The sequence below is a fragment of the Schistocerca serialis genome, chromosome 2, assembly GCF_023864345.2.
Source record: "Schistocerca serialis cubense isolate TAMUIC-IGC-003099 chromosome 2, iqSchSeri2.2, whole genome shotgun sequence".
NCBI classification, from domain to species: domain Eukaryota; kingdom Metazoa; phylum Arthropoda; class Insecta; order Orthoptera; family Acrididae; genus Schistocerca; species Schistocerca serialis.
The window spans coordinates 586,302,584-586,318,207 of NC_064639.1; the positions used below are offsets into that span (position 1 = coordinate 586,302,584).

Sequence of the window (15,624 nt, forward strand, 5' to 3'; positions counted from 1 at the left end):
TACCTCCAGAAGCCCGTCAAGTCTTTGTTGAATACACGGTCCTCTTGATCCAAGGATCTTTCGGCACTTCTGGTTTCATGCATTGGAAACTATCGGACTTTTTAGCAATATTATTTAGAAAATTAAAAGAGCAACACTTACAACCGATTGTGGAGTACCAACATTGGAACTGATTTACTATTTAGAATAGGAGTCAAACACAATTCACGGAAATGACCTAAAATAAAAACTAATATTTACTGTTCAAGAAATTTCATTTAACAACCACTGGTCTTTAACTATTATTTCAGTCACTGATAGTGTTAAACTCCTACTTTGCAAGATGATCTCTCAGTAAATAGTCCATTATGTCGGTACCTACAGGTATCTGGAATTAAACACTGGTTGTAATTATCACAATACAAATAGTAACAATAATACATATGTTTACTGGGTGAACTTTGCAATGCTGCACTGTAATATACACGCAACCAAATTGCCACTTGGCGTAATGGCTAATGAGAGCCATCGTAAAGGCATTTCCCATTTAAAATCACTGCCATCAGGCACCGCACTCAGCGTCAACTTTCTTTGCGCAAATATTACTTCAGTACGTTTTACAGTGACCCAGGCTCCTCAACATCACCTACACCTTCATAACCAGCAGATTAGTTGGGCTGCAATTGTTGCACTTGCAGCATTAAAGTGAAAAGTTTGCAAACTAACATTTTTTTAACACCAGAAATACAAAGAAGACATACCTGCTTTTTATGCTGACTGTTAGTAATACAGTTCAACACCCCATGAAGTAGCTGCCACAATTTTTGCATTTATGCCTGATAAATTGCCAACTTTCTATTCAAAATGTTGTTGACTAGAATAAGCTACTTTCACTGACCTTTTAATATGTAACTAAAATTAGGTCGCCATTTTGGTGTTTTAACTGCCCACTGCCCCCCCCCCCCCCCCATACTGTCAACAAATTGTTTTAATGTACAGAATATTTTCTTGACAGTGCCAACTCTTCTTGTATAGCAGACATCTCTTCAAGGTTTTCCATGTGCTACAACTGACTTTTGAAGAATGTCAAAGATCCTACAGTTCAGACCTGATGTTTTTAAGTAAAAAGCTTTTATTCTACTGAAGTGGACATCCACCTTTATTCTTAAACAATTATCTACAAAATTCATTTCTATGACCTCCAACACAACATGTACAAATTGCATTACACAGGCAAAAGTCTTTTTGGGAAAACTATACTCCACACTGCTATTAATTAAGCAAGATGCTAAAATGAAATGTGCAAATTTCAATATGAAAAGCACCAATTTACTGTGTGAAGCAGATGTTTCAAAATAATACTAAGGTCTTGTGGATAAAATTTGTGAATTACGGGTAGAATAAATCCAGGTTTACACACTGTCAGTTCATTGCACCTTCAAAAATGGTTTCATTTTGTAATTTACAAATGTGAGGCTTGAAGAAAATTTCAGCACTTATACTGTACAGTAGTTCTTATACAATTATGTTTTAATTCAGCCAACAATACAGTAAATACATAGGTGTCTCCAATAGTGACATCTAAAATATTAACATCCTCAAGTTTTGTTTCACCATGCTGTATAATTATTCAAAGGATCACGAAGCACAATTTTGTGCTGCTAGCTGTAAAAATAAATAATGCTGGTAAAATGTGAACAAAGTCTGGGCACATATTCCATGTGCAGTCCATTCCATCACCGGCATACTTCTACCAATAACACTTTTCTTCAAGCTTCACCATGTTATCACTGTACTTTCTGTGACACTTCTAGGCCTCCATCTCGAGAGCTACACCTATCTTGTGTCCACCCTGGTTGAAATTCTTGCCGTCAATTAGCGCTGACAAACTAACTGTAATACCTGGATGCAAGAAAATTGGTTACACACAATACACGAACACTCATTTACATAACAATTTAACAACTACATATTTCAAACAATGGAAAATTCTGAACGGATTATAACAATATTCGGATTATAACAATATTAGAGAAGGAAAGTTGCTACTCACTGTATAGCGGATATGCAGAGTTGTGATATGCACAACAAAAAGATTCACACAATTATAGCTTGCGGCCATTAAAGCCCTTGTTAACAATAGACACACAAACACGTGCACGCACACAAAGTAGTGTGTGTGTGTGTGTGTGTGTGTGTGTGTGTGTGTGTGTGTGTGTGTGTGTGTGTGTGTTGACAAAGGCCATAACTGCTGAAAGCTATAATTGTGTGAATCTTTTTGTTGTTAATATGTGACTCAGCATATCCACTATATGGTGAGTAGCAACTTTCCTTCTCTAATACTGTTCCAACTACATATTTCCTAGTTACGTATCATAAAAATTTGATATGCAGTTAAGTAAAAACCAACACACAAATTTCAGATCTGGAAAACACAACAAACTCAGAGCTAACATTAATATCACTGCATTAAGTTCTCACATTCATTTACAAAATTTTAATCACCTAACCAAATTCAGAAATGCCTCAGCTTCCATGGGTGACATGGCTCATTGCACTGTATGATTGCAGCGATGTGACAACAACTGTTTACTGTTATGTCACTGACATCCATCAAATGTTCATCTAACCCCTGTGCGAACTAGTGCCCAATTTGTAAGCACTAGTGTAATCCAGGGGTGCAAGCAATTTGCACAAAAATTTTGCACTCTGCATTCTGTTAGACATGTGTACACTTTTCACAAATTTATTGTATGGTTTACTGTATTAAATACTTTTCTCATGAGCACATCACCCTTATTTAATCAATCAAGTCTTCATGAAAGAAAAGCACTTGTCTGTATTCACTAGGAAAGCACTTTTAAGTTACATGAGAATGTTGCTCTGAAAAGCTGTGCATACAGTTAACACTTTGTATGAACTACAAAACCTTTCAACATAGGCAAACAACTGAACTACCCACCTGTGGGGAAAAATTAAAGATTCTACACTGAATGTACGATGTAATCAAATGAAATTTTCCAATACATTTTCCTGCCACACCATTCTGCCTGTCAGTATGTACAAGTCCACTCCCAAATTGTTGCTGCGTATTAACCCTGAATTGTTATAAAGTTGCCAGGGATGGAAGTTTTTACCTTTCTTACAATCCCCAATAAAATTTCATATACATTGTTTTTACCACAAAATGAACCAGCAATAAGTTTCATAGCTGCCACAAGTCTCCCAATTCTGGGCAAGAGTGTACAGCAGTGGTTACACAGCCAATACCAGCTACGATTTGTTGCACTTTTACATATTAAAAAGAGAGAACAAAATTACAGTAGAGAGAAGATTCTACAAGCTGAAACGAACATGTATTTTACAGTATAATGTACAACTCAGCATTTCAGCACTTCGCTTTGCTTCTCCAAAGGAAATGTCATCTTTACAGTACCATCCACTTCTCACTGTATTTGTTTATTTCAATTCACACTCCACCTTCCTAAAAATTTATTATTTTTATCAGAAATTATCATTATCACCCTACATTTTCCTCATTTCCGAACTAATCAAGGAGAAATTCCTATGAAGCTTGTAATCTTACACACCTCTCAGTTTCTTACAGTATGCTAATGCCTGGAATGATTATCCTGCCTTATTTTGCTTAGCTTAATTTAGATCTGTCTAAATTTCATTGATATGACAAGCACCTCCCCCCCCCCCCCCCCCAATGAACACACAAATATTAGTCATTGCTACTTGCAAAATCACTGCAATTTTAACACTTACCTTCACGGATTTTCTGTGAGTAACCTATCCCTATCTGGCTGGCATTATTAACTTTTGCTCTAATAGAGGATTCTCTGTCAATAGAATATTTGCATCCAATTCCAAAATTGGTTTCATTTGTGCCTGCAAACCACGCTAGTTGGGCTCCCGCTTCTAGCTGGGAGTTCACTTTCTGATAAATCGATCCACCAAATTCCTGCCCATCATTCCTGTAAATTGAAGATTTATCAATGACAGTGCTTTAAAATATTACAATGCATTCCAAGAGCTTTTTTCACAATGTGCTTACTACTACATACAACAAATATTTCACCTGTTCTGGGAAGTAAACCACAATGCCTATGATGTGACTACCAGTAAGCCAAAGAATTGTTTCAATGTTCCAAAAAGGACAATCCAATCAACACAGCAGCATGCTCCCCCCTTGCATTTTTTGGTGTTCTGTTATCCCCCAATCTTTACAGTAGTGCAAGAGGAAAAATTTTTGTTACATTCAAACAATGTTACAATTACACGACAGTTGAATCATACATTAAAACACCTCTCTGGGAGCACTGGATCACACATACCATCAGCCTAAAGGCCACTGTGAATAGAGCACACTGATGACTGACTACATTTATTTATCAAAAAATTAAGGCAAAAATTACCAGAAGGTCAAGTTCTCTGACCAACACTAAGTGTTATCCTGTTTCAAAAACAGGCAATTCCCTCTACTTTTATATTATTAGCTTATAGCTCAAGTACTTACACATTGGTATGGAGAATGAAATCACTAGCCGAGTATCCAAGGGAAATATTGTTTTTAGTTAGTTTGGATTTCTGACTGTCAAAGGCAGTCTGGTAACCTACTAGCCATCCTGAAAATTTAAAAGTTAGCTGTGATATAATGAAATATTCAAAATATAAATGACTAATTTCATTAACTTTCTTTTATGCAATACAAGGTACTTTATCAAACTCTTACCATTATAACCAAGAACAGTTGCTACTTTAACATTAGGACCTGCCAAAATCAAATCAACGTCCATGTTAACTGCACACATATCGTTCTTAAATTCAGTTTTTAGGCAGCCTGACTTGCTCCTGAAACAAAAACAGAAGTATGACAAAGTGCAACAATACACTATGATGTTAGCTTTAAAAAAGCTTTCCTTACCCAGTTTGTGGTGCAAATGTTGAGTCCAATGAAATTTTCAGTCCTTTGGCAAGGTAATTGTCAACACTCACTTCCATGCCCAATGTATTATCTGTGTTCCATTTCTCAGAAAATACCAGTCCTGGAAAGCACGAAGTTAATCATTTATTAATTCACAATACATCAACTGAGGCACATATGATGGCTTAATTTGTGTACATCTTTTTTATTCTTTTATCGCATCAAGATAAACCTTCACAAGGGTTTCCTATTACGTTACAACAGCTATGATGAATTTAAGAACTTTTTTAGTTATAATTCTTTGATCTTGCCTCTGCTCCTCCTCCAAAATTTAACAGCAGGAAACTAATTACAACCTTGTTTATAATATTACTTCATGTTATTTTCCTCAATGGAACGGCTGATTGTTCACACCTAAAACAGGTTGCATTTAACTAGAAACTTTTTTTTACGCAGAAATGTATAATGACAGTTTACTTACAAAACCACTCAATGCTGTTACACAAGCAACCCACAAATACTGCAGCACAACCAATGAAACTAATGTCCCTTTCACCAACACAAGGAAACAACAAAGTTCAATAAAATGAACCAATGTTGCAGCAGTGTGTAATTAGAAGATGGTGAACTATCTTCGACATATTTGGTGTCAGCTGTACAATTTCTCCAGCATACAGGAATGACAACAGTATACCGCAAATTTTCTTGTAAGCTGCCTGCCATGAAGTATAATAGTACTTAACACTGACCACTACAGAAACTAAAATTCACACTCATCAACAGAAAATATCAGAGTCCTCTGAACACAAATTTTATGGCAGAAGAGTACAAGAAAATGAGATTAATGACAAAATGATATGTCAAAATTTTATTGTCAGACTTAGGAATGAAGAGAAGCTCTTACTAACAGTGGAATCATTATGACACCTGCAGTTACGTTTCATTGTGACACTGAACTGAACAAACAAGCATCATTAGTGAAATGCTGTTGTAAGAAACTCTTTCCTGTTTGTGTCATCTTGACATCAATAACTCATCTTCACAGACACTGAAGTTATTAAGGTAGTTAAATGATCATAACCAACATGGTGAGTATACTCTACATCAAGTCCTAACCACGTTCGTTTGTAACAACAACAGAGTTGCACTGAAAATAAATCACACTAACAAACTTTTACAAGTCAGATGTCCACAAGAGACAAGCAACTGTTCTCTTGTTCTGTGATGCTACTAACACTAAACCCAGGCTGCTGAAACTTTGCATGTGACATATGGGTTTCAAGTTTGCAGTGAAACAGGTTGATTAGTGAAGAACAAGAAGCATGAGGCACTGGATGTGGGATATGAACCAATCTCACCCTGGTAACCGCTGCCAGTCGTGATGTCAAAGCTTCCACATTGCTGGCTTAGTTTGGTGTGAGCATAAACAACATGCATTGTGATCGTTTCGACCCCGTGCTTGCGTTGCGTTCTGCTTTGTTCACTGTGGCTTATGCAATGGCATAGGTATGTTTGTCTACATGAGCAGCAGAAATAATACTAATGGACAGCTGTAAGTTCCTGCTGATAAAGTTGTGGAACGAACATCTAAAGTTCTTGGAGTTAGTGCAAGAACAGTGGTAAGCATGGGATATTACTGCAAAAGTTGAAAGATGTAGACGTGAGTTGTAAAAATTCTGGGAAGCCTTTATCAGATAACATAGACCAAGTAACTCCTGGAAATAATAAAAAGCAGCCTCAACCGATCACTGACAGATTCTCTCAAGACTGGTGCAACTTGCTGGCATATTTATGCTTACTGCAGCAGGAAAGAGAATCCTACAGTAGCAAAGTTACTAGCACTGTTATTGGAAAGTGAACTTTTCAGCAATTAGAAATGCTACTGAAAGCTGTGCTGAAAAGCATGGCTTTGTTACAAAGTGGTAGACAAACACAAAGTCCTGTTAGAAAAGGTATATACTGTTATGGCTCTAAGCATATTCTTGTACAAAACTGTGGGTGAAGACATTCAATCTGTGTTTGTGATACAATCAAGAAAATGGGTTTGGCCCTGATTCCAACTACAGTGACGATAGGAAGCTGGCTGGATGTGCACCAATGTTGCCGGAGATCTTGAGTGAAAAGCTATAAATATTGGTCAACTTTTGCATCATTATCTTTTTAAGACAGAGTGAGAAGTTATTACTTATTTTGTAAACTATGTACCATATTGTTTTCAAGATATCGGTCATCATCAAATGCTTATTTTCTGCATTTCTTTACTCCGTTATCAAAAGCGCGTGCTGCTTTACGATTATACATACATTATTGTGCATTTGTTTATTTGCTGTCATTGTGATAGCAATTCCAAAATGATTTATTATGGATACTATTATTTCTCAGTAGCTTATATTTACGAGATAGGCAGAAAACCATTGTCTATTATTGGAAACATTGACTTTAGCAAGCACTACGTAACTTGGGTTTGTTTGGCTGCCAGATTATTCATAGTAAATCAATTTTTCTTTAGCACAGTGGAAGTTTCCCTGCTGCTTTGCAGTCATGGCAGTAGTGAACCTTTCTAGAAAATTGTCAGCACAAAGTCCCCCATCTTTCCTCCATCAGTTCATCATACAGCTCTTGTTTAACTACAAAAAGCATCCATTCCAAAACTAAGCACAAGATAAACATAGCTCCAGTAACCACCCACTACCCTAAACACATTTCCTGGTTGCACAATGTAGTCACAGCAGTCCACTACTAACTTACAGACAAAGACTTGTCAAGGTTTGCTGTGATTACATACCACCTGAGGAGTATAAAGCAATTGCTGACACAGAAAATGCACCCTTGCAATGCATAGGTATGTTCGTCTACGTTTCATCTACAGAACAGTATGCAACTGTCAAAAAGAAGGAAATAGCATTTTCAATGCTAAAAGAGGAAAAAGGTAGGAAAGATTATCTCCAGAAGTTGGAACCAACTCAAAACTTATTGTGGTTCAACATCAACATGCATCTAAGTTGTGAATTCTGCAGTCCACTCAATGTGTCAAACTAAAGACCACTAGGATTCTCATATTTCAGACTTAAGCTGTTTAAAGTTTTACCAACGAATTTGAGGACTTAATTGTTTATTTAACCTTCACTAAGATTTTTAATTTTCAGTATTAACCTAATGTTACTGATGTACGAATAAATGTAACTTTTGTGAATATTTTCTAGCTTTATTTCCTAATTTGTTAGATATACTAGATTTAATGACATGAGAATTAATTTCAGACTTTTAAAGCTAAGACTGCTCTCATGTTCATATTAATAATATCAAAAAATCCTTTTCTTTTAGGCACTGAAGTAATCAACTTTCAAACAACTGAGTTAACTATCAAATGGGAGAGATACAACAAGCTTAGGCATTTTACGTCAGACTAATGTCTTAGGACAAAGCATTCTGAAATGCATCAGAACAGTTATCCACATTACAGGTACAGTAAAATAAAGTGAGGTTTTGTACAAAATTGGGGCACCATCACGGGGTCACTAACTACAACTCGAAACTATGATTACATTGTACAAGTAATTATCTCCCAATACCTACATAAATGCTGGAACTATCAATACCAGCCATCTGTTTTGACCCTTGATAGGAAAATGGCAGACTTCTCAATTTAAGACCAAGGCAGGCATTTATAAAAATGATAATGTATACTATTAAGTTCACAATGACCAGTTTCAGCTTGCTGCCATCATCAATCACTGAAGACATGATCTGCAACAAATATCAGAATGGTGATCTGGTGATGGCAATAAGCTAAAACTGGCAACTTTCTCTGCCTAGTCTATACAATCAAAACTGACATTTACGAATACACCAGACATTAACCCCTCACTAAACCTGAATACATGTAAAGTATGTGCTATAGCAAAACTATTTCTATTCTCATGACATCAGAGTCTACCACAAATTATTAATCCAATTTCAAAGCCCTATATCATGCATATTATTACAAGTACAAATATGACCGAGGAAAACACTCACCTAGTTTCCATTTTGCACTCTACAAATGTTCCACTAGTGATCCTCTAGTCACATGACATGTCCAAGCAAAAGTTAGTTCCATGCCTTAGTTAACAACAGCCTGTAAATGGTCATCAGAGGAGCACTGATGTGTTCTCTGCGGAGTTCCAGTGTTCTTGGTTACAGGAGTACACATGTACACACAATCCTTATCTATTCCCAAAATGGGAAAAAACCACAACGCATTACGACAGGTGAGTTGGGGGGGAAAAAAGGGAACAGGGCCACTACATCTTCACCACTTCGCCCAATCCAACGATGAGGAAGAACATTTAGGAAGTAATGAATATCAATGCTCAAATACGGGTGTGTCCTGTATTGTTGGAAGATGAAATCTTACCGAGGTAAGAGGTAGCCCATCACAGTCTTTGACAGGAGGAAAACAGTCCATAGTTCATACAGCTTCTTCTGCAACACTGGACGGAAAGCATTAACGTTCAGCAAACCTCATTCATGCACTACAATTTATTGAGACAATTCAGTGCCCCCATGCACATACTACATTGTGATGGAAAAGTGAAGGCATACCCATAATCTTTGTTTTAATTTTAGCATAAGCTGCAAACTGTACAGTTTGAAATAGAACCAATGTTGCAAAATGTCCCATACTTTTCTGTTTACAGAGACAATCTGCGTGTGTAAACTGTTGATACAAAAACAATGCTCTATTTACATGGTGGTTTTTTTCTGTAATTCCTTTTGAATGCATGCTGCACTGTAGCAGCAGAAACATCTCACACATTCCAACACACAAAACTTTGTTTTATTGGTATTTGGTCACTGCACTGCACTCTTAATGCCCATTGTTGGCCACAATTTAAACACTGAATTAGCAATTCTATTCACTTATGAATCACATTTGTACATTTAATACTTGGGAAAACATAGAACTCAGAAAACAAATGACTCATTTACAGCAGACCTTTATATTAACAGTGCACTGTTTGACACACATGATGTTGCACGCTAAGTCAATAGTTAAAGATGGCATCATGTCTATGGGCTCAACCAACCATTCACTTCAGATTCTTCCTTTCTGTTACTCTCAGGATTATGACAGCTTTGCACCATTACTCAGACCTGAGATATGTACACTAAATGTCACATCAAACCATGTACCAAGTAAATATATTATCCCACTGCTGTACAATGTAGCCCCTGATCACATCTTTAAAACTGGCAATTAAACTCTCCATGGAGACTGACCCAATCATCAATGTAATGTAGAAAATAACTATTTTCCCATATCTTACAGATGCAAGGAAACAGGATTTTACAACTTGTAATGAGAAATCTTAGAAGAAAGGACAATTTATCTGAGAAATTCAGCAAGTTCTTAAAGCAGCTTCACTTCACAACAGATTCAGAAAACCAGATGAAATTTATATTCTTAAAGACCTACAAATTTTCAGCAGAAATGATACATACTATTGAGACTCAAATCAAATTGAGAAAATTACAACTGAAAAGAATGAAACGGAACTGGGTGGATCTCAAGAGCCAAACAGTACAGCCATCAATGAGAAAGAGAAGGTTTAACAACTCAAGTGGTCAATAAAGTTAATAACAAGGGAGGGGGGGGGGGGGGGGGGGGGAAGGGGAGAGAGAGAAGAGAAAGAGCGAGTGTGTGTTACAAATCCATCAACCAAGACCAAATGGCGGAAGTACTCAAAGTCAAACTAAACCAAATAACTGAGATTTAATAATTGTTGACAGGTGCTGGTAGCAGTGCTGCCGACATGTAGCCATCCGCATTTGACAAGGTTTTGCGCGTGCTTGCAATGCAGAATATGACACTTCATGAACAGCCACAAGTGGGTGACAGCTGGAACCTACCAATCGACTCACTGAAATGTCAATCACAAAATTACTGTGTCAATAAGGATAGCATAATCCATCCTGTAAGGCAGATTTTCACAGGTAGCACAGTTTTCTGTTCCTGTTCAGCATATACACAATTCAAACCAAATGGAAATGCCCACAACCATTATGAGTTTTAGAGGGTGATGTGGAGTGAGCAAGCTCAGTACTTATTTGCTGCCTTCGAACCCAGCCTTGTGCTCAGGTGTCTACAAGTAAAATGTGACAGGAAGGCAGTGCCTACAGTTGATTAACAAATACAGCACTCTTCACAGCACAAATGTCTTGATTATGGCATAGTAAAATGAGAAACTCATTAACAGGTAATACAGAACAGTACAGTACTGTAATAATTCGGAGGATGCAAGCAAGCATAGAAAACCTAAAATTATTCAATCTCCAAAGAAACTAAACTTAAGAGCTGAGGCGTATGTACACTCACAATGCACACTCTTACACGTTACCTAAGTGCCCATTATTTAGCTTGCATAGTGACACTGACAGCTTGACAGGGTACAATTGTGTTTCAAGTTGCACATTGTAAAGACACCACTGTAGACTAAGGCATCAACATACTTTCGATTAGTATGTTACAATCACAAGCAATTGCTGTCTCAGACAGTTGTTTTGCCTAGTTTCTTCACCATACTGACATGCAACAAAACTCATGAGACTAAATTTTCTGACGTTCCAAATTTAGTTCACCCAAATAACCGTCCCTTAGTATAGAACATTTTTTAGTCGTGGGTCAACAGTTAATATAAATGCAGTTCTTCTGCAAACCCAACACTGAACATAACTACGTAATTTCATGCATACAAATCACAGCGAACAAGCTGTATCTGACAACTTTATGGTATTGTAAGAGTAGCATAAAATTCTTGGTAAGTATGGGAACTCTATGATGGAAAAATTCAGTCGTATACTGTATTCGTCTTGTTACTGCCAAAACTAAGAATTGCAAGTAGACGTTACACTTACCATACTCTTTGATTCCGTACTTAGTTTCCAATGAACCGAACAGTTTTCCTGTATCTTGATTGGAAAAACCTCCCATTGAGAATTCAACTCCAGAGGCTGACTTTGTTTTACAATCAAGCTTAATTAAGCCGAAATGATAACCCTTTCCAAACACGTTGCGAGCGTCTTTACCCAAATCGGAGTAGGATGGTGGTGCCATTATCTGCGAAACAGAAACATTTTTTTAATGCAAAAGTTTGGTCTGCTCCATAAGCTTATATACAATTACTGATTAGCGTGATCAAATGTTGTAATCGTCACAAGTTCAAAAGCAAACGTTAGCTACCGCGGCCCTCGTGGCCGTTAAAGATTACACATATATGAAAATTTATTTAACATTTATGTCTAATGAGTTTGTCAAGTAGACAGAAAAGCCTTTTCTGTGTTTATTTCTTAATATTTTAGCACTGTTCAAGTAATGAGACGAAAAGGCTATACCGGTAGGTCACGCCACACCGCAACTGATACAAGTCGTTGCACTGCAATAAAACGTTAGTCCACGGATGAAAATTAAGACAGTATCTGAGAGTGCCAGTATACGAATAATGTGTACTTACGACTATTATAAATAATTCAGTTACACAATTAGAAAACTTCTATCCACAGGCAGAGCACCACCGTGAACTTGGGGAAAGGGAAGTGCACTGCGCAAGTATTCTGAAAAGCAAGTGATGTCGAGAGTACTAATTACAAATAAATATCTTCGAAGGACAAAATATGTAAAAAAAGAGTTAATTAATTTTAATTAATTATAATGTGATGCAGAACCTATTAAATTAAACTGATATTGAAAAACGTAGCTTTTCGTAGCCTCTACCCCAAAGTTGACCTGGGAGAGATTACATGACGCCATTTTTTGCGTGTGTAGAATGATTATGTGGCGGGAAAATTAAGCGTCTTTAGTATTTATAACTGCTACTTACAAATTAGTATACCATACGCTTAAAGTATAATAACATTTTGTTACGGGGTAACACTAGAAAAGTTCCTGATCGTTACTTATTTATATATATTACTCACACTGTTAAATTGTCTTCTCCTTTTCACTTTCCTTCAGTATGAACATGCATGTTTCATTTGGAGTTTAAGACATAGTTGGCTTAATGCTGTGACTTCTCTGATTGTGCCAGCACGTTTTGATATTCTTTATTTTCACCTTTCTTGCAAATTACGTACCAAAATACTTAACTCAAAATGAGCGTAAACGTGTTTAGCAGATTCGAAAATATTAATCTTATTTTTACTTTGGCTGGCTGTGCAGTGCTGAGAGAGAGAGATACTTGCAACGAATCATGTTTGTTTTTTCTAAGAAACTAAAAATATTAGACTGAAAAGGCAATTATAAATTTCCCTATATATGAGCTATCAAACGTTTTTCCGGACGCTCCGAATGTACAAGTGTCGACTTAAACAAGCAATTTTGTCCTGAAATTCGTGTTTATGACGTAATAAGCACAACAATTTGTATGCATTATTTAGATAGGATTTCTCATAAGCTGGGATCGTGTTAGTTATCACAAGTGTCTTGTACTGGACAACAGCGAAAAAAATGGCGTGATATTTATTCTGTTTTTTATTTGCAACTATGTTTTCACATATAAAAGCATTTAAATTATTGTTTTACAGTCAATGATCGTATAGTACGTTGCATTTTTTTTTCAGGGAAATATAATGCGATTACCACTTGCCACTCTGTGGATTAAAAATGTTTAGCGTTCTTGGAATAAATTAGTTGAAGAGAACTGGCAGGGACAAGGAAGACTAGGATTTAAACTCAGACTTTCCAGAAAATACGGTATAACGAAATTTTCAGGCGATGACATTTAATAAACAGAAATTGAACCCTCACTAAATGCGAGGTGTAAAACTTCATTTTTCACTCATTATGTACAATCGGCTTAGTAAGCTGTCTAGGTGTGCTCCTGCCATCTGAAGATTTATTACAAAATAAATTCAGAATCGGTAATGGTCTGATTGAAATTATCTTTTTGAAAACATACTTGAGGTTGGTTGAATTGTGAGCATTGTAACTGCACTACAGCCACGGTTCTCATAATGGCTAACTTCGTGAAGACAGTATTACCTGAAAGTCGTGCATGGTCTGTGCAAATACACATGTCCTGATACTCATAAAATGGGTGAGTCCTTACAGAAAAATGATAAAAGTGCCAGTTCGTAAGACACTATGTGCACAATGACCTGATAGAAAAGTCGCTACACTGATTTAGAGAAATGCGAGTAATGTGCGTCAGCATAGTTTTAAAGAAACATTAGGCAATTCTACAGTGTACCATTTTCATAATTGCTCCAATTCTTAATAAGTCCTGTGACAATCTAAAAAAAAGAAACTTTCTTCAACGAGAAGGTAGGTAGGAACACCACTCATAAACACCACACATGGTCCTATTGGAGGGAGGTGGTGTGCTACTGCTTTCCTCCGACCTCTAAACTTACTTATCTAGAAAGGGACGTGGACCTGCAGGACAGTGAAACCTTGTATATTTCATTAATAAATCTTTAGCAGATAGCCCAGTCAACGAAGATTAAAAAAAAAAAAAAAACCGCCGAACTGGGGAAAAATTCGTGTAGTCGCAAATTTTTGTTTAGTGGTTGGAGCGAGTGTTATGGGGTGTGAACGAGGGGCGTTCAAAAGTACTTCATTTCATTTTTCTTGAATAATTCGAAAACCGCGGCTTCTAGCGAAAATATTCCTCCTTATAAATTTAAATTACATTTACTACAGAAAGTTCCTATTCATTTTTAGTCTAGAACTAACAGTTCCCGTGTTGCAGGAGATGGAACAACCGTAGGTATTGAAAACATTGTTTTGCTGGTATGAAGTTAATATTTATTGTTAAATGAAGTGGTTAAGAGTAAATATAGGATGCCTGTACCACATGTACCACTCCTAAGCGATAGGCCTAAATTGTGTTCTGAGGGTATTCACAATAGACCCGTGAGGAAAACCAGGTCGCCGGATTGTAGTCAAGGATTTCCTTCCTTTGTAGGTCTACAACCAGAAGAGCGAATAGGAGATTGCCCACACTCTCACTACGTCACAAAAAGCCACTACAGGGTGTCACACAGAAGTTACAGTGCCCCTGTCACAGCTCGCCTTGTGACTCACTGGCGACACAGTGCATATACATGCCCGGGATGAGAGTCACTAGCATGAAACGCATATGAACTGATTCTACGTAAATCTCTAACTGTTTTGTATACAGCTAGAGGGGACATTGATTCTTAGCTATTCTGTACAGCAGTTGCAGCGCACTTCCGGAAATGCGACTCCCCCCAGCATGAGTGCTATTGGCTTTTCAGTTTAGACTACATCTCCCGAACACTTCCCGTCCATTTCTCTCATGTGAATAGACAAAATAACTTCACCGAGCTCCGTTTATGTAGTGGAGGTGTTTTCAGTTTGTTTAGTGGGTACTTATTTCCAGTTGTTAAGTGAGCTTTTACGCAAAATATGTTCCTATGGGCTATGGGAAATGTTTTTAGTGAGCTGCAGGTGTTCGGAAATTACCGCTACAAACTTCTAGGGCTTGTTGGGGGAAGTGAGTACGTAATATTTTGGATAGGAGCCCATACCCGGAAATGTTACGCAACAACGCTACAGAGCGTCAAAGCTATAGGCGGCGGTGCCTTTAAATGTATGTACATACAGGGTGATACCGTGATAAAGATACAAACTTTCAAGGATGATGGAGACGGATAAATGTATCAATCTGAGGTAAGGGTCCCTAGTTCGGAAACGAACGAGTCGACACTTACAC

General features: G+C 37.1%; 1 protein-coding gene across 1 annotated transcript; it reads right to left on the reverse strand.

Annotated features, from left to right (window-relative positions):
- Positions 1-1,390: 1,390 nt before the first annotated feature.
- LOC126457606 (voltage-dependent anion-selective channel-like) lies at positions 1,391-12,524 on the reverse strand. Its single transcript, XM_050094056.1, has 7 exons — positions 12,403-12,524; positions 11,807-12,008; positions 4,910-5,030; positions 4,718-4,836; positions 4,502-4,610; positions 3,751-3,959; positions 1,391-1,881 (listed from the first exon to the last, which is right to left on the reverse strand). The coding sequence occupies exons 2-7, from the start codon at positions 12,003-12,005 to the stop codon at positions 1,790-1,792; spliced, it is 849 nt and encodes a 282-aa protein (XP_049950013.1). The 5' UTR covers positions 12,006-12,008; positions 12,403-12,524; the 3' UTR covers positions 1,391-1,789.
- Positions 12,525-15,624: the final 3,100 nt, after the last annotated feature.

Coding starts and splice junctions, on each gene's coding strand:
- LOC126457606 (XM_050094056.1), bottom strand. CDS start 12,005: ATGGCACCACCATCCTACTCCGATTTGGGTAAAGACGCTCGCAACGTG. Junction 4,837..4,909: donor ACATTTGCACCACAAACTGG/GTAAGGAAAGCT, acceptor TTTTTGTTTCAG/GAGCAAGTCAGGCTGCCTAA. Junction 3,960..4,501: donor TTCATTCTCCATACCAATGT/GTAAGTACTTGA, acceptor TTCAATTTACAG/GAATGATGGGCAGGAATTTG.